The 23,932-nt window shown below is 41.0% G+C and overlaps 1 protein-coding gene across 5 annotated transcripts in view; it reads right to left on the bottom strand.

Moving 5' to 3' along the window:
- The window catches only part of LOC143027769 (metallo-beta-lactamase domain-containing protein 1-like), a 76,705-nt gene that overhangs the window by 1,531 nt on the left and 51,242 nt on the right, over positions 1–23,932 (bottom strand). Inside the window, exon 4 of one of the 5 annotated variants that reach the window (XM_076189301.1) lies at positions 12,210–12,361. The exons of 3 other annotated variants lie outside the window; for them this stretch is intronic. In XM_076189301.1, coding sequence (XP_076045416.1) covers positions 12,257–12,361 — 105 coding nt within the window. In that variant the 3' untranslated portion in view covers positions 12,210–12,256. Of the gene's footprint in view, positions 1–12,209; positions 12,362–23,932 lie in introns of those variants that run through there. One more of the 5 variants, XM_076189302.1, reaches the window with a different exon arrangement.

The raw sequence follows: 23,932 nt of genomic DNA on the forward strand, positions 1-23,932 counted from the left end.
GGTAGGAAACAAACCAATAGACGGAGTGATTGGGAAGTATGGAGTTCCAGGTAAAAATTGTAGTGGTGAATTGATGGTGGAGATGTGTCTTGAAAGACAGTTGATGATAGCAAATACACTGTTTAGGAAGAAATTCAAGCATAAGTACACATAGGAAAGGGTGTTGGATGGAAGGGTGGCAGATAGTGTTAATGGACTATATAGTGGTGACCAGGAGTATGGTAGGAAGAGTTAAGGATGTACATGTACTAAGGGGAGAGAATGGAGGGGAATATCAGATCATTTTCTGGTGGAAGGTAAATTGAGAGTGGAGAATAGATGGAGAAAGAGGAAAAGGGCAGAAGGTAGGGAGGTACTTAGAGTGAACTGCTTAAATGAGAAAGAAAAGGAGGAGTATAAGAAGCTGAAAGAGGAGTGGGAGGTAGTGAAGGATAGAGTAGAACTAGGAGTGGAGGAGGAATGGGGATGGTTCAAAGTGAGAGTCATAAGCTGTGCAAAGATGGTGTGTGGAACAAGGAGGGCGGGAGGAAATAGAAAGAAGGGTAGTGAGTGGTGGGATGAGGAAGCAAAGAAGGGTGTAGAAGAGAAGAAGCAGGCTTTCATAGATTGGCTACAAATTAGGATGAGGGAATCATATGAGAGGTACAAAGTAAAGAGAAGGGAAGTTAAGCATAAGATAAAGGAAGCAAAGAGGAGAGCAGATGTGAAATGGGGTAAGAGTATGACAGAAAATTTTGAAAGTAATAAAAAGATGTTTTGGAAAGAAATTAAAAGAGGAAGAGGAGGTGAATCAAGTAGAGAAGAAAAAGTAAAAGGTGCAGATGGAGAGATGATAATGGAAGAGAAGGCAGTGAGAGGAAGGTAGGCAGAGTATTTTAGGGAGTTGCTAAATGTGAAGGAGGATAGGGAGGGAAAGGTGAGGAAAATGGAGGAGAAATAGGGAAAGATAAAGTGAAAGCAGCTGTTAAGATGATGAGAGCAGGTAAGGCACCTGGGTTGGATGGATGCCATGCAGAATGTCTAAAGAAAGGTGGTACAGTTATGGTGGACTGGCTGGTGAGGTTATTTAATGTTTGCTGGAGAGCGGGTAGAGTGCCGGAGGACTGGAGGAGTGCCTGTATCGTTCCGCTTTACAAGGGAAAGGGGGACAAGTGTGAGAGTACTAGTTTCAGAGGGAGCTTGAGTGTAGTTGGGAAGGTTTACGGGAGGGTCTTGATTGAGAAGATTAGGAGAGGAACAGAGGGAGTAATTGGTGAGGAACAGTGTGGTTTTAGGACAAGTAGGGGTTGTGTAGACCAGATCTTTGTGGTAAGACAGATATGTGAGAAAGCTATAGGAAAATGTAAGGATGTTTTTTGGGCTTTTATGGATTTGGAAAAGGCTTATGACAGGGTAGACAGGAAGGCACTGTGAGAGGTACTGCAGATATATGGGATAGGAGGAAAGCTGTTAAGAGCAGTCAAGATTTTTTATGAGAGTAGTAGAGTAGTTTGTGTTAGGATTAGAATGAATGGTTGTTGATGTTGTTGTCGTCGTTCCCTAGACTGTCTGTCCGAGCAGACCCGTCTCCCCAAGGAATGCCACAGCCGAAACTGGGTTTTCCCACAAATCCTTTATAGAGTGTATGTTGTGTTGTTTGCGTGCATGATTGTGTATAATTCAGTCTTCCATTATGTGTTGTATGATATGGGGTGAAGTGTTACATCCTGGGTAGCTGTTCACAATGCGGTCATCCAGCCTCTTCGGGTAACTTAGAAGTGCTGGGTGGTGGCCGCACCGCAGTCTGGCCAGGTGGACTCTGTCCTTTTGTGGGAGAGAGGATTCAGAAGGGTGGATATCAGGGGGTCTGGCATGCAGCAGTGTGTTGTCTTTCAGTGTGTTAATGGAGCGATGAGTGATATGATTATGAATATGTTTCCGGAGGCTGGTATTTGGTGGTTGTGGAGGAAGAGAAGAGTATCTGTGTGTGATAAAGGTCTTTGGGTGTTGTTTTAATGTTTCTTGGTGTGTGTGGGTGTTCTGCCAGGTAGTGTAGCGGGTGTGATGTGTTTGTGGTGGCTGCGGCAAGTGTTTGTGTGCCTCTCATGTCGAGGTGGTCCTTGACTTTGAGGACTTTTGTCTCATGGTGTAAATGGTCTGTAGGTGTTGTATTTGTGCAGCCTGTAATTGTTTTTAGGGCTTTGTTTTGTATGATTTGAAGGGTGTTGTGGTGTGTCTCACTGAGATTAGGAGCCCATGCAGGATTCGCATAATTCATCACTGAGAGTATGCATTGTTTGTATATTGTTGTATTAGTTTCTTTGTTTTGTCCAAATGTTGTTCCAGTGATTGACTTAAGTGCGTTAAGTCTAAGTGTGCATTTGTTTTTTATGTTTGTGATGTGTTGTTTGAAAGACATGGATGTATTGTATGTTACACCAAGAATTTTCGGTGTGTTTGTGTGTGGTATTAGAGTGTTGTTGATATAGAGATGTGGTATGTATGTGTTCTTTTGTCCAGTTGGTGAGAAGTGTTGCTGTAGATTTGGTTGGAGCTATTTTGAGTCTGTTTGTGATGAACCATGTGTTGAGTGTATCAAGGTATGGCTGGATTATTTCTGCAGCTTTGTCTGTGTTATGATGTGTGCATGTGATTGTTATATTGTCTGCATAAGAAGAGATTTGTATTTCTGAGGTGTCTGGTGTGGGTATGTCATGCATGTATAGATTAAAGAGCATGGGGGATAGAACAGAGCCCTGTGGTACTCCATTCTTAATGTTTCTGATGTGCGGTGATTGGCCATTATATGACACATAAGCATTCCTACCTGCCAGATAATTGGCCAGCCATCTTTTCGTGTTATGGTGCATGTCTGTGTTATATATTTTATTTGTTAGGTTGTGGCAGGGGATAGCATCAAAAGCTTTACTAATGTCTAATGTTATAAGAAATGTTCTGTGGTGGGGCCTATCTGAATTGATGCCATCTAAAATTGTTTGTGTGAGGTTTATCAGAAGAGTGTTTGTGGAGTGTAGTGGCCTAAAACCGTGTTGTGAGTCAGCAAGGGGAATATGTGGTGTGACAAGTTGAAGTATTAGGCGTTCAATGACTTTGGAGGGGGTGCAGAGAAGTGTGATTGGGCGGTGTGATGTTGGGATTGTTGGGTCTTTGTTCGGTTTTGGAATGGTGATTATTTACCATGCTTCCAGATGTCGGGTATAGTGTTGTGTGAATAGCTGTAGTTCACAATGTTTGTGAGTGCGTGTATACCTTGTGGTCCAATGTGTTTTAGGTGAATGTTACTTATGTTATCAGGGCCACAGGCAGATGAGTGCTTGAGATTATGTATTACAGTAGACCCTCGTTTTACGCGGATTTTTTATGCGCGGTTTTGAATTTACGCGGATTTTTGGGTGAAGGATTTTTGGCGGTGAAGGATTTGCAGATATGGAGGAAGAAGAGGTTCGGGAACTGGTTCGTGGCCATGCAGTTGAGCTGTCTGAGGAGGAACTGGTGGAACTCATCCAGTCGGCCAGTGAGGAGGAGGAGGAGAAGGGCAATGTTGAAGAAGAAAGCCAGCCACAGGAAGGATTAACTTTGGACTCATTGGCAACCTTGATACGACAGGCCTCCGCTCTCAAGGCTGCCATTTATGAGACTGACACATCCATGGTGAGGGCAATTGCGGCGCAGAATGGCATCGACAGTGTTATGGCGCCCTACAAAGCCGTTTTGCAGGACATGAAAAAGCGCCAAGTACAATTGCCCATCACCATGTTTTTACAGAAACGTGGTGGTCCAGCTAATTCTGATGCCGAGTCCAACTAGACTGCTACCTAGACTACTACCCCTTCTACATATATTCATTTCATGCACTGTTTTTTCTTGTTCTTTTGTTTGTATTGTATTGTTTTCCTATTTTTCTATTGTATTATTTTGTTCAATATGGCAATTCATTGTGGAAATAAAATTATTAGGGTTCTAATGATTGTTTTGGTATATCTCCTTCAGTGGCGGAATTTTACGCGGATTTTCGTTTTACGCGGGGGTTCCCGGTCCCTAACCCCCGCGTAAAACGAGGGTCTACTGTATATGTTTTGTCTGTCTATGAAGGGTGTATAGTCTGAGTCTATGGGAAAATCTTTCTTACGTCGAATAGTGCGTCAGTTGTCAGGGTGAGAAGTGAGATGGCTTGTCTGTGCAAAATTATTTATGAGTGTGTTTGCTTGTTGTCTGTTTGAGGGTAGATTGTCTGTTGGTGTGATTATTGCTGCGTGTGAGCGTGTTGTGTTACTGTTGGATAGTGTAATGCTGTTGAGTGTTTTGTACAATTTGCTGGTGTTTGTTTTGTGATCAAGTGTATTGATAAAGTTTTGCCAAATTTGTGTTTTTTGTTCATGTATTCTATTGGCAATCACAGTGTTTAGTGTTTGTATTTGGTCTGCTATGTTTTGAGGGATAGGTGTGGGGGTATTGTGTTTAAGTGTGTCTCATTGTCTGATGAGGCCTTGGATTTCTGGTGTGAAGTTGGGGTTGTGTGATTTTCTGTTGCCTCTAGGGATGTATCTCTTGTCTGCGTTTTGTATGATTGTAAAGTGTGCACAGCGTTGTTTATGTTTGTGATTGGTGTACTGTTAAGTGTTATAAAATGTTGTTCTCTTTTACTGAAGAGAGTGAATGGTTTGAGGTAAAGGTGGGACTTCATCAGGGATGTGTTATGTCGCCCTGGCTGTTCAATCTATACATGGATGTGGTGGTGCGAGAGGTGAATGCAAGGGTGGTAGGTCAGGGGTTGGAGATGGTTAAAGAAAATGGAGAAAAGAGGGAAATAAGCCAGTTGTCGTTTGCTGATGTCACTGCGCTTGTAGCAGGATCAGAGGATGGATTGAGGAGGTTAGTGACAGAGTTTAAGAAGGTGTGCAAAAAAAGGAAGCTGAAGATAAATGTGGGCAAAAGTAAGGTGATGAGATGTACAAGGGGAGAGAGTGACAGCATGCTGGAGGTGAGCATTAAGGGTGAAAGACTGGAGGAAGTGGATAAGTTTTTACTTGGGTGCGAATGTGGCAGGAAAGGGAGGAGTAGGGGTGGAGGTAGAATGTAGATTGAGAGAAGCAAGTAAATGCCTTGATGGATTAAAAATTGTAATGAGAAATAGACATCTGGGAATGGATGCTAAGAGGAGGTTATATGAAGGAGTGATTGTGCCAACAGCACTGTATGGGGCAGAAACATGGTACATAAAAGAGGAAGAGAGAAGGAGTTTGAATGTGTTTGAGATGAAATGTCTGAGAAGTGTGATAGGGGTTACTAGGCTAGATAAAGTGAGAAATGAGGAGGTGAGGAGGAGAACAGGGGTGGAAAGGGAGTTGGGAGATAGGATTGATGAAAGGGTATTAGGATGGTTTGGACACATGGAAAGAATGAGTGAAGAAAGATTAGTAAAAGAGGTGTGGAAGGCAAAGGTGGAAGGAGTGAATATGAGGGGGCATCCTAGGATGAGATGGATGGATGGGGTGAAAGGGGCATTACAAAAGAAAGGAATGTCTGTTGAGGAAGGATGGGAGAGGATAGAAGATAGGGGTGAATAGAGAAGGGTTGTGTATGGATGATGCTGTGATATATAAGGGGGAGTGGGTGGGGGATGGAGGGTGAGGAAATATGTATGATAAATAATTTGATGCAGCCCGAGGGGATTTCTCCCTGTCTTCTTTTCTGCATGAGGGGACGGAGATGGGGGGATCGCCGAATTAATGAAGCGACCTTGCTGTGGATGTGCTGTGTCTTGCGACACTGCCTCTGACCCAGGGCAGTGGACAAGATGCAGGGATGACCCGTCATCCAGGAGGTGCCAAGATGAGAGGGAGGGAGAAGGGTGGAGGGGAGTGGAATATGTAAGGGATGGAATGGGTGGGAGTGGTTTCTATGCCTTTTTCTTTTTGGCTACTCCCCATGTAAGAGGGAAAAGAGCCTTTGGTATATGTATGTATGTACATTTTTTAAACCAAAAGTCCAAAGTTTATCAATAAATAAAACTTACATTCCTTGGACTCAGTCCCAGACCATCATTTGAGTCCAGGTATATAAAAGTGGCTGGAAATTTTCCATACATACATATTTTGCCATCATAAATATTATGTCCTTGTTGAGTAACATAAATAACCATTTGGTAAGTTCTTCACATTAGAATACCTGGATAGTAAGAAACCAAAGCTTTCATTGTCTCTCTGAGTTCCTGCACTTGATCTTTATACCAATTTCATCTCACAAAAGTTAAATACTTCTACAGTTCTCCATCAGCTTTTAAAACTTGTCTGCAATTATGTACATTTATTTGTATACTAGAGTGACTGCATAGCAGACAATACTTTAAGGACATGAGAACAATTTAGCCTCACCGTGGAGCACTTTACTGAGTGGTGCTTCCTACCAAACTCCAAAATATTCCACTCAGTAGTATTTTACCAAATACTTAAGTAGAGTTCACATATGTGAATATCAAATAAATTTTTGGTACAAGGAAAGCAGAGAGTGAAGGATTGGTGGAGAAAGAGGAAAAGGGCAGAAGGTAGGGAGGTTGCTTAGCTTAAAATAAACTACTTAAATGAGAAAGAAAAGGAGAAGGAATACAAGAAGCTGAGAGAAGAGTGGGAGGGAGTGAAGGATAGAGTAGAACTAGGAGTGGAGGAGGAATGAGGATGGTTCAAGGAGGGAGTTACAAGGTATGCAAAGATGGTGTGTGAAACAAGGAGGACAGGAGGAAATAGAAGGAAGGGTAGTGAGTGTTGGGATGAGGAGGCAAAGAAGGTAGTAGAAGAGAAGAAGCAAGCATTCACAGATTGGTTACAAAATAGGGTGAGAGAATCATATGAGAGGTACAAAGAAAAGAGAAAAGAAGTAAAGCATAAGATAAAGGGGGCAAAGAGGAGAGCAGATGTGAAATGGTGTTAGAGTATGACAAAAATTTTAAAGAAGTAAAAAGACGTTTTGGAAAGAAATTAAAAGAGGAAGAGGAGGCAAATCAAATAGAGAAGGTAAAAGGTGCAGATGGAGAGATGATAATGGAAGAGACAGCAGTAAGAGGAAGATGAGCAGAGTATTTTAGGGAGTTGTTAAATGTGAAGGAGGATAGGGAGGGAAGGGTAGTTGCAGTAGAAAGCACTAAGAAAATGACAGTGATGAGTGAGGAAAATGGAGGAGAAATAAGGAAAGATACAATGAAGGTAGTTGTTAAGATGATGAGAGCAGGTAAGGCACATGGGTTGGATGGGTGTCATGCTGAATGTCTAAAAAAGAGAGGTATATTGATGGTGGACTGGCTGGTGAGGTTATTTAATGTTTGTTTAAGAGAGGGTAGAGTGCCAGAGGACTGGAGTAGTGCCTGTATAGTTGCACTGTACAAGGGAAAAGGGGACAGGTGTGAGTGTAGTAGTTTCAGAGGGACCAGTTTGTTAAGTATAGTTGGGAAGACTTATGGGAGGGTTTTGATTGAGAGGATTGGGAGAGGAACAGAGGGTGAGGAACAGTGTGGGTTTAGGGTAGTGTGGGTTTAGGGCAGGTAGGGGTTGTGTGAATTAGATTTTTGTGGTAAGACATATGTGAGAAAGCTTTAGGAAAAGGTAAGGATTTTTGGGGGGACTTTTTGGATTTGGAAAAGGCTTATGACAGGGTAGACAGGAAGGCACTGTGGGAGGTATTACAGATATATGGGATAGGAGAAAAGCTGTTAAGAGCAGTCAAGAATATTTAAGAGAGTAGTAGAGCCTGTGTTAGAATGAGATATGGATAGAGTGGTTTGAGGTAAAGTTGGGATTTCATTAGGGATGTATTATGTTGCTTTGGCTTTTCAATTTATACATGGATGGGGTGGTGCAAGAGGTAAATGCAAGGGTCAGGGATTAGAGATAGTTAAAGAAAATGGAGAAAAAAGGGAGATAAGCCAGTTGTTGCTTGCTGATGACACTGCACTTATGGCAGGATCAAAGGAGGATTTGAAGAAGTTGTTGATGGAGTGTGGGAGGGTGTGCAAAAGAAGGAAGTTGAAAATAAATGTGGGTAAAAGTAAGGTGATGAGATGTACAAGGGAAGAAAGTGGCAGCAGACTGGAAGTGAGTATTAAGGGAGAGAGACTGGAGGAAATGGATAGTTTTAGATACTTGGGTGTGAACGTGGTGGGAAAGGGAGGAGTGGAGGTGAGGGTAGAATATGGATTGAGAGAAGCAAGTAAATACCTTGGGGGATTAAAAAATGTAATGAGAAATAGACATTTGGGAATGGATGCTAAGAGGAGATTGTATGAAGGAATGATTGTACCAACAGCACTGTATGGGGTAGAAACATGGAACATAAGAGAGGAAGAGAGAAGGTGTTTGAGATGATGTGTCTGAGAAGTATGATAGGGGTTACTAGGCTGGATAGAGTGAGAAATGAGGAGGTGAGGAGAGCAGGGGTGGAAAGGGAGTTGGGAGATAGGGTTGATGAAAGAGTATTGGGATGGTTTGAAGACATGGAAAGAATGAGTGACGAAACATTGGTAAAAGAGGTGTGAAAGGCAGAGGTGGATGGAGTGAACCTGTGGGGGCAACCACGGATGAGATGGATGGATGGATGGGGTAAAAGGAGCATTGAGAATGAGGAGAATGTCTGTTGAGGAAGGACAGAAGATAGGGGTGAATGGAGAATGGTTGTGTATGGATGATGCTGTGATGCATGAAAGGGAGTGGGTGGGGAATGGGGGGGGGGTGAAGGAGTATGTGTGAAAAATAATTTGATGCAGCCCGAAGGGATTTCTTCCTGTCTTCTCTTTTTCTGCATGAGTGGACAGAGAGGGAAGGTCACTGATTAAATTGAGCAGCCTTGCTGTGGATGTGCTGTGCCTTGTGACACTGCTTCTGACCAAGGGCAATGGGCAAGATGCAGGGATGACCCATCATCCAGGAGGAGCCAAGATAAGAGGGAGGGAGGGAGGGAGGTGAATAGGGGTGTGGAGTGTGTGGGGATGGAATGGATGGGAGTGGATTTTATGCCTTTAATTTTTTGGCTACCTCACTTGTAAGGGGGAAAAAGCCTTTGGTATATGCATTTACCTAGTTGTATTTTGCAGGAGAGCTATGCTTGTAGTGACCCGCAGTTGTATCTTTCTGCATCCAGTTCTTTCTTAAACTCATGTATAATTTTAGCACTCACTGTTTCCTCTTTCAGTTTGTTCCATGTATTACTCTGTGTGAAAAGCTGTTTTTTCTTTTTAGATCTCTTCTGTAACTGTCTTAAGTTTCTTCTCGTGTCCTCTTGTATTTCTTCTGTCCCATTTTAGTAGGTCATCCCTATCAAGAATTTCCATCACTTTCATAATTCTGTAGATGGTTAACAAATTACCTCCTTCTCTTCTTTGTTCCAGGGTTTACAAGTTAATTTTTCCAATCTTTGTTCATCTGTCAACTTGCAAAGTGTTGGTACCATCTTTGTCACTGCTCTTTGAATTCTTTCTAGTGTCTTAACGGTTTTTTTCTTTTTTTTTTTTAGGTGTCCATAGAAATGCTGCATATTCCAGTTTTGGTCTGACCACTGTAACTGGTATCTTCTTTATCATTTCCTCATCTAAGTAGTCAAAGGCCACTTTCATTGATTTTAATAGGTTATAAGTTGCGACACTGCTTCTGACTCAGGGCAGTGGACAAGAGGCAGGGATGACCCATCATCCAGGAGGTGCCAAGATAAGAGGGAGGGAAGAGGGTGGAGGGGAGTGGAGTACGTAGGGGATGGAATGGGTGGGAGTGGTTTCTATGCCTTTTTCTTTTGGCTACCTTCTGTGTACGGGGAGGAAAAGCCTTTGGTATATGTATGTACAAGTTTCTCCAACTATTTTGTTAACTCGTTTGTCTGGTGTCATGTCATTTGAGATAATTACTCCTATGACCCTTTCTAAGTTTACTTTTATAACTTCTTTTGTGCCAATTTTATATTGACCCGATATTCTATTTTTGCATATCTACCCAATTTGAGTTCTTATCTCTAATTACCACCCTCATATTTCTTCCGTTCAAGAAATCTTTCATCCATTCCAATAATTTTCTTTGTATTCCACCTATTGTTTCAATTTTTTTAGTAGCTTTATGTGTGGTACTTTGTCAAAAGCCTTTTGTAAGTTCAAGAAGGCACAGTCTGCCAAATTATCTCCTTGTATTATTTCTATTAATCTTGAGTAAAAGCATATTAATTTTGTAGTACATGATCTTCCACTTCTAAATCCAAATTGTTTGGGGCTTAGTATGTTGTTCTCTTCCAAGTGTTTAATCCATTTATTTTTAATAACTCTCACATATTTTTGCAATTGTGCTTGTAAGGGACACCGGTCTATAGTTTGTTGGGTTTTCTTTATCTCCTCCTTTGTATATTGGTACAATGTTTGCACTTTTCCAATCTTGTGGCACCCTTCTTTTTTTGAGTGAGAAGTCAATTATCTTGTGTATTTTATCAGTAAATTCATCTACACACTCTCTCAATATCCAGTTCGCTATTCCATCAGGTCCATATGACTTTCTGATGTCAGGGTTCTTTATTAGGTCCCTTATTTCTGTGTCACCATTTTTTCTTTTATTTTGAGGGATCCTTCTCGCTGCCCTTCATCCCACATTTGTGAGCTTTCAATTGTAAATACACTCATGCCTCGATTTAACGGACTAAAAGGGGGGAACACCAGTCCGATATACCCGATTGTCCGAAGTTTCCGATACTACTGTATTTTAACGATTATGTTAGGAAAAATGAGGAATGAATACAGTACGGTACTTTTACTTAAGCACACTATCCAATCTGTTAGTGTAAATACCTGGGATCTGGCCCAAAATTTTCACCCCAAGAGTACCAAGTCCAAAATTTTCATCAACCGAATACTTCAGCGAATATTGGGTAAGTTGTTCCTTTAGTTTACGAATATCAGACACAGTTTGTTTCTTTACTCTATATCCTCTTCCATACGGTGCTGCCTACGTAGGCGGCATGAGGAGCAAGTGGATACGCGAGGCTGCCATATCGGCGTCTTGATTATATTTATTGTAGTTGCCCCTACGTAATGACATACTCTCTAAACTGTCTTCATCACATTTTCTATGGTTATCAAAATTCACAGTTGAAAGAGAGAACGATTGATATAAGCAGTGACTATTTTCTATTATGCGAGTATTATGACGCAACATCATACGTCTGGCAGCTAATGCTGCCCGCGAGATTTTGGCACGGAGTGAAGTGGATATTCATCACACACCTGCTTCACCGACACTCCACTTTCCAACTTTTTAATCAACTCAAGCTTCTGTGATACTGTTAAATCGACTCTTTTCCTCTTTACAGGATGTACAGGTGCCATGGTTAAAAAAAATGTTGAATTATTTCACAAACACACAAAACAGGGAAAAAAAGGTCGAAAAACACGGACCAAACAGCTCAATGTGTTCCGGCACAGTTGTAAACAAAGCGACCATAGGTCATCTGGCAGTCAACTGCGGAAACATCAGACCGCGTCCGGTCGCTCCGGAAGCTACAGATTTTGTCCGTTGCACCCGAAATCCGTTAAATCGAGGTATGAGTGTACAGATTTAAAGTGTCTGGTCATTACTTCAGCCATTTCTACATCTTCTATATATTCTTTGTTTCCTTTATGAAAACTACGGTTTAACATTTCAGAAATTACATTTGAGAACTTACTGGTCACACTTGTTTCAACCAGTGTAGATTCTCTAAATGTAGATGCTTTAGAAATTCTAAAATTCTTGAAGGCCTTCTGAACTGAAGACGTGATTCATTGTTTAGAGGTTAAAAAGAAGTCCTTCTTCATCCTGAGCTCAGGGTAATCAGATCACTGTTCCGACATTAGTGCACACAGTGTTCCAAGGGACTCTTACGAGTTCGTAAAGAGCTCAGAAGGCCATGGGTTAATATTTACTTTAAGGAATTTCTCAAAGTTAATTCCCGATTTATTAAACCAAAATTGTTACATTGATTTTATAAACAAAATAAAGAGGAGGGGAGTTTAATTGTATCTTATTTAAAGTTACGATAGGCGTGGTTCAAAGTTTCAGGAAAGGCTCCTGAATCAAAGAAAATAACACTTTGAGGGAAAGTTTCCCGTACTAAGGTAAACACTAAAATTCCCAATAACAATTACCACAACCTCTCCGACAACAAAAAGAAAGTACTTAATGAATACAACACTATCAAGCAAAATTTACAATAACCTTTTAAGAGCTAGAGACCTCACTTGGTCCCTAGAGGATAGCACAGTCTAACGAGGTCTCAAAGAGGTAGGTTCTGGAGCGACACACTCATTTTCTGAAGAAATAACCTCCTCCAAGTTTGAGTCCTCTTCAAAGGGCTCCAACTCGCTAGCCTGCAAAATAGGAATGTAACTCAGCATGGGGCTCTAGAGGGATTAAAAGTCTAATGTTAACTTTGATAGTTTCCATCGGGCTTAATGACAGAGACCAAGACCATGTGGTACACATGGTCTTGGTCAGGAAAAGTTTCAACTACATGAACTAAGGGCCAGAAGGGTCTGGTTTTGAAAGGCAGTTTTAAAAAAGTAATGTCACCCTTTTCCCAGCTTCTAGAACTGTGGTGCACAGCTCTATCCCTTTCCCTTAAGCTGACCAAGTACTCTGTCAGTCATCGTTTCTTAAACTCTTCATAAAAATAATCCCTACAATTCATGACTAAGTTAAGAAGAGAAGGATAGTCTTCTCCTGATTCCCATTCAGGGACTTGTTTCCAAGTTGCCGAACATCAAGGAAGGAATGGTCCTTCCTATAAGGAAATGATTAGGGGTAATAACACCTACTTCGTTCTCACAGGAACGATAAGAGGTCTATTGTTCAAAAATTTTTGAACATCGGACAAAAGAGTGGTAATCTCTGCCAGGGAAGGAACAGACCTGCCCAATACCTTATAGAGACATTGTTTCACTGTCTGAATCAACCTTTCCCATGTGGCAGCATAAACAGGGATGGTTCTATGCTGAACAGGGGAAGTTTTAAACTTCTCTTCAAATTCAGAAAATGATAGAAGTTGTCCAATAATACTTCCCACTTATATAAAGGATTTGGCATTATCAGAATAAACTACTGAAGGAATTCCATCTGTTAGTAAATCTAATGAAAGCCAAAATGAACTCAGCAGTGGGCATAGAATCCACAACTTCCAAATGGACAGTTCTCGTATTAAAACAAGTAAATATCAAAATATAAGCCTTGACTTCATCTCCATTTCTGTCTCTAACCCATAAATGCCCCATGTAATCCACACCAGTATAGGCAAAAGGCACACTTAAATCTACTCTAGAGGCAGGTAAAGAGGAAGGAGAAAGATAGTTAACAGCACGGGAATTATATTTCTTACAAACTATAACCCTTCAAAATGTTTAAAACAGCTTGTCTGGCTTTAGAGATCCAGAATCCATGCATGCGAAGGAAATTAAGAGTAGCTTGCAGTCCCATGTGCATTACTTGGCAATGAGCAAATAATATCAAGAGTTTAGTCAAATGATGGGATTTGGACAAAAAAAGGGGATTCACTACCTCATATGTTCTTGTCAATTCTGCCCTTGGACCTATGAAACCATTCTTGTCCATGAACAAGTTCAGTGGCAATTCTAGGGGGGTTGGGGGGGGGGGGTGCAGCCCATGGCCCCCCCCAGTTTTTCAGCTGGCCCCCAGATTGGCCCCCCTAGTTTTTTTGCATATCCTATTTTTTAATTATATATATATATATTATATATATATATATACATATATATATATATATATATATATACATATATATGTATATATATATAATACTGATAACTCACTTTCGGAGAAGAATAAGCGAAAGTATAAGATCTGTATATTTCGATCACTAACTGTGATCCTCTTCAGCAGATGTGAATTACAGAGTAGAGAACAATATGTATTTATACAGAATTAGTGAGGTAAGCAGGAAGGGATGGGGGCTCAGGTCACGTGTCCAGCGTTGCGTGGACCTTGGTGGATTTTGTCCACTGCTAATGTAGAAGGTAACATTTTATTCATTGCAAATGAAGATATACAATCTGGTGACCACTGACCATAAGAAATATTATAATTTGGAAAATTATTTATCAAAGAGGATTCTACCATTTTTCTTCTGAAACTGCATTTAGATTTGTAAATTATTTCAGCATCATCCCAATTTATCTGATGGTTTTTGTTGGCGACATGCTGAAATACAAAGGAATTTTCCTGCCCATATTTTACAGAGTTCTTGTGTTCTTTGACCCTGGTGGTAAGGTCTCTACCCGTTTGTCCCCAATATACATCCTTGCAATCTAAACAAGGTAACTTAAAAACTCCTAGATTTGTATTACTCTTGGATCTATGATGTATATTGACAACTTTACTGAACAAGTTGTTAGGATAATTGAAGATAAAATTTACTTTTTCTTTTGGTAACAAATGAGACAGATCATTGATTGATTTATTATAAGGTAATTTTATGCAACTATTATCCTACTTATGATTCATGGCAGAATGAGAATCTGATTTGTAAAAACTAATTTTGGCCTTACTAAGGGCTTTTTGTAAAAACCATGGCCCCACAGTTTTTCAGTTGGCCCTCCCACTTTCATAGTCCTAGAATCGCCACTGAACAAGTTCATTTGACTTACTAAAGGAGGTATGTCATTAGTATTGGAGTTCTGTAAATAAGCCATTTCAGTAGGGAAGGAATCCCTTTGCATTATACCCATCAAATAATTAGAAACGACCTTAACTGAGTCAGCATTAGACTGCTTAAACAAAAAGACAGCCTTAAAGATCAAAGAAGTGTGATGTAAAAGTGTGATGAAGAAAGCTTTAAGACATCAATTAGAGGAGGAGTGTCAACTTGCACAACAGCCGCATTGACAATGTCTCCCTTGATGCTGGAGGGAATACATCCCAAGTGACCCTTCGGCCATGTATGAGGTCCATAAACCCAATCAAATTTTTCCTTGAACACCTTAGCACCGCAAGGTTTGGTTATAAAATCAGCCATATTATGTTCAGAGGGAACATAGGTAAAGGAAATAGGAGTATACTTAGCTTTGAAATTTTCCTAAAGATTGGAAATTTCCTTCAATCTATTATTAACAAATATATTCTTCTTAGGAGCTTTGTTGGTCAAGATCCAAGAAAGAGCAACTTGACTATCAACAAGGAGTACAACAGAATCAACCAGTGGGGGAGACACCAGTCCTTCCACAAAAATAGTTTTGAGGCATTTTAAAGATAGTAAAGCTGCCATAAGCTTCAAAGAAGGTAATGTTCTTTGTTTAATAGGAGCCACCTTGACCTTGGCAAGTAGAAGAGAGCCATTAGACTCCCTTAACTCTCTTCTTTCTTGCCCTACATAGATGGCACATCCATAGGCTTCCTTAGAAGCATCAGCAAAAACAAATAACTTAAGGGGAGATTCAGAACACAAAGTTTTCCTTTTAAAGAACAAGTCATTAACCTCCCTAAAGTTTTTGCATAACTTCTTCCATCTTGTAAGCAACTTGCTATCCAATTTCAAATCCCAATGTACCATTTTCTGGCACATCTCTCTAATGAGAATTTTTCCTTGTAATAACACAGGAGAAAAAAGACGTAATGGATCAAATATAGAAGCCAAAGAAGACAAAACTTGTCTTTTGGTTGAGGCATCTTTGTTAAGGGATACATCCTTGATTCTTAAGGTATCATAATTTTTATTATAAATATATCCCAACACCTTTACCTCTTCCTTATTGCAAATGAATTCTTGTTCAAGAACAGAAAGAACAGAAGTCTGGTTGCATGTCCACTCCCAGAGAGGTAAACCTCCATTAAGCATGATCTCATTAATCCTCTCGACCATAGCAGGGAGGGAACAAAATTCATTAGTAGTGTAGACCAGATTGTCTACATACAATTTATCCTTAATTAAGGAGGCAGTTAGAGTGTCGGGCTGCATGGAAAGATGATGTTGTATAATGAAGTTCAGAATGAAGGGAGAGCAGATGAAACAAAAAATGATAGTATGATATCTGTAAGGAATATATTGGTCGTTAATCCTCCTAAAGAAACAGAACCTATTACGATCACCCTCATCCTTCAAACGGATCTGCAAGAAGGCTTTCATAATATCTGCTAAAATGACAAAATTGTTGGTTCTGAAGTACAACAAGAGAGAGAGGAGGTTGTTCATCAAATCAACTCCTGGGAATGCAGCTTCATTTAAGGAAGGGGCTTTTCCTATTTTGAGAGAGCAGTTGAAAACAGGTCTTATTTTAGAGGTGGCAAGATCATCATTCTTGAGCACATGTCTATGGGGTATAAAAATTTGGCCAGGGACTCTTTTAGTAACTGGTTCAATAATACCCAAGGTCTCTTGGTGGTCAAACACAGCTTCATACTCTTCCCTAAGGCCCCTTTGCTCAAGCTTGTCATAGACCTTTTGAGCCACTGCCGAGGCTATCTTTAGATTTGAGGGAACAAGGTGCACCAAATCCTTTTTCCACAGGATCTTTACATAATAGTGCCCATCCTCAAAGGAAATGGACTGTTTAAATTTATCAACTTCCAAAGCATCAATGTCAGGGGTTTGTTCTTCTTTAATGCCAATGTTTTCTAAAGAATAAGAATTATCAAGACCATACTCTACATTAGAGTTAACAAAGACTTCCTGCAAGGGATCAAATTGTAAACTTACTGGTTCTAAACAGAAATTGACAAGTAACTTTTCTTTGCCTAACCTTTTGGGAGGAAAGTATTTAACAGTCCTTTTAGACTGAGTATGGGAAACTTCCTTCTCAGGTTTCTTTAGAGAAATTCCATTGGCCTTTAAAGAATAATTGTGGAAAATAAGAGAATCCCCATTGAATTCCTCAATACAATTTAACAAATTGACTCCAAGGTCAGATTCAGGATTTATCCCCAAAGGTTCCTCCTTAAATTTGAAACTATCAGAATTTTGTACTTCATTAGAGGGCATTTCAGAAACCCCCTTTATCATTCTCCTTATATAGAAAGGTTTCACACTAGGAGGGATATATTGAACCCCGGTCCCATATGGAATGAATCCATCACCAAGTTTAATAACCTTGCAGGATGGGCTACCATATAAGGGGGCTCTCTCAATAGAAAACTGCTGAAAGTTTTGCAGAATGTCATTTCCAATGATGCCTAAAACCTTCAGCTGATCTCCCTTCACCTTGGGAAAACTAGGGGAAACATATAATTCATATTGTTCATACTTTGAAGTACAGAGGATAATGAAGGAATTTGTATGGACAAGTTGAACCCCTCTACTGCAAAAAACAAACTAAACAGTTTTAACCCAAAGGGGAGTTTGAGATTTGCAGCATAATTAAAACCCCTTTTATTCATTAGAGGTAAACCAAATGAAGAAACCAACTTGTCCATAGGAGGACTTAAACAAGGTCCTACTCTGTCCTCCAAGAATTCCTTGTTAATAATGGAAAACTGAGCTCCAGTATCTAATAGGAAGAGACATTAGGCAGTTCTCTTGCCTCTGCTAACAGGAAGGGAAACCAAAAGAACAATTGAATCTGATAAACCATGGAAATTAAACATTTTCCTTTCGGAAAGAGGTAACTTGTTAGCCATAGGACACATGGCTTCATGGTGCTCGGATTTGTTACACACAAAACATTTATAAGGAAGAGCAGCCTTTAACCCGGGGTATTCCAAAGAGTCATGTCCATGATTCAAACATAGGTCACACAGTCCTAATTAAGTTGCTCTAGCTTTTCTGTGTTCAAGGGAAATATAGGAAGAACACTTTGAACTTGCATGGTCAGAAGTGGGGCAAAATCTACATCTGAAGATAGACTTCTTAACGGAATCTGGTTTGACCTTAAATGAGCGACTAACTCCTTTGCTAGAATCAACAGGTTTTTTGAAGGAATTTTCCTTAAGGCAAAGGAGCTGGTAGCATCACTTCATCTGGGTTTGACATTAAGGTCATCAGATCCCATTTTAAGTCTTACTAAAACAGATTGATAAACTTCTTTAAGTTGATTAAAATTGGGGTACAGTAAACTTCCACTTATCCGAACTCCAAGGGGGATTAGAAATGTCCGATTAACTGAAATGTTTGGTTAATCCGACTTTTTCATTCCCGTAGAGTTTTATGCGGTAATGTCAGCTGCAAGATTCGTACATGTAAACTTAACATACACATGGAAATGCTTATAATAGTTCATAAACAGATTCCATAGAGTATAAAGGAAATAAATCATGCAACCAATATTGAAATGTATTTGTAATAGTTTTCATTTATCTTAGCACTTAACCTAAATTTCACTTTGTATCACTTGTCATTACTCAACATCCATGTCCAAGTGGACATCAGAAGCAACATCAACGGGTGGAGGTGAATCTGGGTCAGGTGTGGCAGATGATGTCGAGTGAGGTGGGGAGGGGGGTGGCAGGTCAGGACGAGTAGAAGGACCAGGTTTAGGGTCACCAATGATGTCGACATTCACATTTCTCCTTTCGTCTTCCACTCTGGCAGCATTTGCAGCTTTCTTTACTTTAGCCAGCTTATCCCAAAACATATCACGGATGTCTGCCTGTTTGATGTGCTCCTTGCGACGTGTCTCAAACTGCGCGTACTGGGACCTTAACTTGAACAAATCTTGGGCTGAAAAGCATGAGGGTTGTTCATAGAATGTGATGATATCTTGGAACTTGGTGTCTATCTGGTGCCACGATTGTTTCTCAGCCTGCTCTGACTCCTCTTCATCATCAGACTCTTCATCATCATCATTATCTTTCTTTGCCTTTGGATTCATTACAAAATCAATTAGCTCCCTGTCGGTGTTGACTTTTGTTACTGGCAGCAATTCATCAGCGGTAGCCCATTTCTCTAGATCTTCGTCTGACAGTTTGCACACTGGGTGATTTGAAGGTGCATCTGCCAACACTTCTCTGATGGCCTGGAGATTAGACTGCTCCCCTGTTGCATCGTTGAATCCCTCAAAATCGTAGGTACAAGCGAGTGTTTCTACTTCAGGCCACATCTTTCTCCAGGATCTGATCAAAGTGATAGGCTTAACCAAATCCCAGGAATGGGCAATTGCTTTGAGAGCCTCGTAGATATTGAAGCTTTTCTGGAAGTCTGTTATGGGACCATCATATCTCACACACCGCCTACTGAAAGCAGTCTTGTAGTTTTTCTTCAGAGCTTGCAACACACCCTGGTCCATAGGCTGGATAAGAGATGTGACATTGGGAGGGAGGTAGACTACAAAAATGTTTCCATTCCTCAGTTGTTGTTGTTGTTGTCGTTCCCTAGACTGTCTGTCCGAGCAGTCCCGTCTCCCCAATGAAGGCCACAGCCGAAACTGGGTTTTCCCACAAATCCTTTATAGAGTGTATGTTGTGTTGTTTGCGTGCATGATTGTGTATAATGCAGTCTTCCATTATGTGTTGTATGGTATGGGGTGAAGTGTTACATCCTGGGCAGCTGTTCACAACACGGTCGTCCAGCCTCTTCTGGTAGCTTAGAAGTGCTGGGTGGTGACCGCATCGCAGTCTGGCCAAGTGGACTCTGTCCTTACGTGGGAGAGAGGATTCAGAAGGGTGGATATCAGGGGGTCTGGCATGCAGCAGTGTGTTGTCTTTCAGTGTGTTAATGGAGCGGTGAGTGATTCCATTCCTCAGTTCATCTTCATGGGGGTGAGCACGACAGTTGTCCAGTAATAAAACCACTTTTGTATCTTCTGGGGCACCAATAGATTTTAGATGCTCTTTAACAGCTGGAACAAAATGGTGATGAAACCAATTATGGAAAATTATTTTATCCATCCATGCACTGCCCTGAGAGTCGTAGATAACTGGTAAATGTACAACATTCTTAAAACACCTAGGCCTCCGGTACTTACCCACACAAAGCAACTTGAGTTTATGGGTACCAGCTGCATTCCCACAGGCCAAGATAGTTATACGTTCCTTATTTTTTTTTTAAGCCAATTGGCACTTTCTCAGTAGGACCAGCTAGGGTAGAGTCAGGCATCATGCGGAAGTACAGGCCACTTTCGTCAGCATTATAAACAAACTCGCGGGTGAGATTGTGTTCACGGCATAGTTCTTTAAAAATGGCGCCGAATTCCTATGATGCAGCTGCATTAGCTGACCGCCTCTCACCACACACATCAAGCCTCCTGATACCATAATGTTTCTTAAATCTGCTCACCCACCCTTTACTGAAAGTACACTGTGTTTCTATATTCATCTCCTCTTTAAATTTTTTGGCCTGCTCAATAAGAAGTTGACCAGTAACAGGATGACCTTCACTTCGCTGGTTAACAAACCATTCATATAACACTTTGTCTATATCTGGGACTAATGATGCTGTTAGTCTTATGTTTTTCTGAAACTTTAGCGAGATCACAGTTTAATACAGTATCCATCAGTTTCTTTTTTTGCTTTAATATATCATAAAGTTGTATGGGCAATATTATACTGCTCCTGGAGGGTGGCCCTACTGACACCATCTTGCATTTTTTGGCAGATTTCTAGTTTCTGTTTCAAAGAAAGTACCACTCACTTCCTCTTCATCACCTTGGATAACGTAGGTTTCGGTGTAGCCATGATCGTAGCCTGTTGAATCACTGTTGTACGAGGAAAATAATGATTAAAGGAGAGCTTGTGATACGGTATCGTCACCGAGAGGACTCACGAATGTATGTACCGCCAAACAGCCGATCAGGTGTAAACATGGAGTGTGCTGCCACCGTGTGAGCACTTGGTGTTTGAATGTTCGGTTGAGATCCAAATACGTTTGGTTGAAGCGATGGCTACCGTATTGAGAAAATGTTCGGTTAATGCGATTATTCGGTTAAAACGCGTTTGGATAAGCACGAGTTTACTGTAATTTGAATTAATCACCCGAGAAAATTGAATCAAGAAAAAATTTAGGTAATTTATTTAAAATTAACTTGCTAATCAAAAAGAGGCCCTCGCTTCCAGCCTTAGTAAAGTCAACTCCAATCCCCTTAAGGTCTTGTAGTTTAAAATCTACAGACCTAATGTAACTTTCTAGGTCCTTCAACTTGGAGACCTCAGGTGCATTAGTAATAGAATTTAACACCTTGTCTAAGATCTCCTCCTTATTGAAAAGCAAATCATCAAGAAGAAGGAACACAGTATCATAATTAGAATCATCCACTGGTAAATTCTCCACTAAGTGAAAAGCCTCCCCTCTGATATACCCTTTTAAATAAATTAATTTCTGGCAAAAGGACAAAAGGTAGGGAGGTACTTAGAGTGAACTCTTTAAATGAAAATGAAAAGGAGAAGGAGTACAAGAAGAAGCTGAGGGAGAAGTGGGAGGGAGTGAAGGATAGAGTAGAGCTAGGAGTGGAGGAGGAATGGGGATGGTTCAAGGAGGGAGTCACAAAGTGTGCAAAGATGGTGTGTGGAACAAGAAGGACAGGAGGAAATAGAAGGAAGGGTAGTGAATGGTGGGATGAGGAAACAAAGAAGGTTGTAGAAGAGAAGAAGCGAGCTTTCACAGACTGGTTACAAAATAGGACGAGGGAGTCATATGAGAGTTACAAAGAAAAGAGAAGTAAAGCAAAAAGTAAAGGAGGCAAAGAGGAGAGCAGATGTGAAATGGGGTAAGAGTATGACAGAAAATTTTGAAAGTAATGAAAAGATGTTTTGGAAAGAAATTAAGAGAGGAAGAGGAGGTAAATCAAGTAGAGAAGAAAAGGTAAATGGTGCAGATGGAGAGATGATAATGGAAGAGAAGGCAGTAAGGGGAAGATGGGCAGAATATTTTAGGGAGTTGCTAAATGTGAAGGAGGATAGGGAGGGAAAGATAGCTGCAGTGGGAAATGCTAAGAAAATGACCATGATGAGTGAGGAAAATGGAGGAGAAATAAGAAAGGATGAAGTGAAGGCAGTGGTTAAGATGATGAAAGCAGGTAAGGCACCTGGTCTGGATGGATGCCATGCAGAATGTCTAAAAAAAGGAGGTACAGTGATGGTGGACTGGCTGGTGAGGTTATTTAATGTTTAGAGAGGGTAGAGTGCCGAGGGACTGGAGGAGTGCCTGTATAGTTCCACTTTACAAGGGAAAAGGGGACAAGTGTGAATGTAGTAGTTTCAGAGGGATTAGCTTGTTAAGTGTAGTTGGGAAGGCTTATGGGAGGATCTTGATTGAGAGGATTAGGAGAAGAACAGAGGGAGTAATTGGTGGGGAACAGTGTGGATTTAGGATGGGTAGGGGTTGTGTAGATCAGATTTTTGTGGTGAGACAGATATGTGAGAAAGCTATAGGAAAGGGGAAGGATGTTTTTTGGCTTTTTATGGATCTGGAAAAGGCTTAAAATAGGGTAGACAGAAAGGCACTGTGGGAGGTTTTGCAGATATACGAGATAGGAGGAAAGCTTCTAGGAGCTGTCAAGAGTTACGAGAGTAGTAGAGCTTGTGTCAGGATTAGAAATGGAGAGAGTGAGTGGTTCGAGGTAAAAGTGGGACTTCGTCAGGGATGCATTATGTCGCCCTGGCTGTTCAACTTGCACATGGATGGGGTAGTGCGAGAGATAAATGCAAGGGTGGTGGGTCAGGGATTGGAGATGGTTAAAGAAAATGGAGAAAAGTGGGAGGTGAGCCAGCTGTTGTTTGCGGACGACACTGCACTTGTAGCAGGATCAGAGAAGGGATAGAGGAAGTTGGTGACAGAGTTTGGGAGAGTGTGTGATAGAAGAAAGCTGAAGATAAATGTGGGTAAAAGTAAGGTGGGGGAAAAGAATACTGCCACCAAGTTATTCCACTTGGATCGTAAGAGGCGAGAAGAAAGGGACAGGGGCATTCCTAAAAGAAAAAGCAAAGGCATAAGAGGGTGTGGGAGTTTTCCGACCAGCACCCTAAGGTTTGGGTCTTTTAATGTGCGTGGATGTGGTACAGATGAGAGTAAAAGGGAAGAGATAGATAGTATGTTTGTAAGAAGAAAGATGGATGTGTTGACTTTGAGTGAAACTAAGTTGAAAGGGAAGGGTGAGTGTAAGTTTGGGAGTGTAAGTGGGAGGTTATCAGGCGTGATGCGAGGGCGAGGGAGGGAAGGGGTGGCTATTCTAGTAAGTGAGGAGATAGGTAAACGTGTAATGGAGTGGAAGGAGGTTTCCTCAAGGATAATGTGGATGAAGGTGAAACTGGGAAAGGAGATGTGGGTCTTTGTAAGTGCATATGGACCTGGCAGTGAGAAGAGTGTAGAAGAAAGGGAGCCCTTTTGGATAGATTTAAATGAGTGCATAGAGGATTTAGGGAGAAATGTCAATGTAATAGTATTGGGAGACCTTAATGCTAGAGTAGGAAATGGTCCGATTGATGGAATAGTTGGGAAATGTGGAGTTCCAGGAAAGAATCGTAGTGGAGAGTTGATGGTGGAAATGTGTCTAGAGAGTTGATGATAGCAAATACGGTGTTTCGGAAGAAAGTCAAGCATAAGTACACATGGGAGAGGGTGGTGGATGGAAGGGTGGTAGATAGAGCATTAATGGATTTTGTAGTGGTAAATAGGATTATGATAGGAAGAGTTAAGGATGTACATGTGCTAAGGGGAGAGGGTGGGGGAATATCAGATTATTTTTTGGTGGAAGGTAAGTTGAGAGTGGAGGATAGATGGAGAAAGAGGAAAGGGACAAAAGGTAGGGAGGTACTTAGAGTGAACTCTTTAAATGAAAAGGAAAAGGAGAAGGAGTACAAGAAGAAGCTGAAGGAGGAGTGGGAGGGAGTGAGGGATAGAGTAGAGCTAGGTGTGGAGGAGGAGTGGGGATGGTTCAAGGAGGGAGTCACAAAGTGTGCAAGGATGGTGTGTGGAACAAGAAGGACAGGAAGAAACAGAAGGAAGGGTAGTAAATGATGGGATGAGGAAACAAAGAAGGTTGTAGAAGAGAAGAAGTGAGCTTTCACAG

Source organism: Oratosquilla oratoria, chromosome 8 (genome assembly GCF_046742065.1).
Source record: "Oratosquilla oratoria isolate Oo_2021 chromosome 8, ASM4674206v1, whole genome shotgun sequence".
NCBI classification, from domain to species: domain Eukaryota; kingdom Metazoa; phylum Arthropoda; class Malacostraca; order Stomatopoda; family Squillidae; genus Oratosquilla; species Oratosquilla oratoria.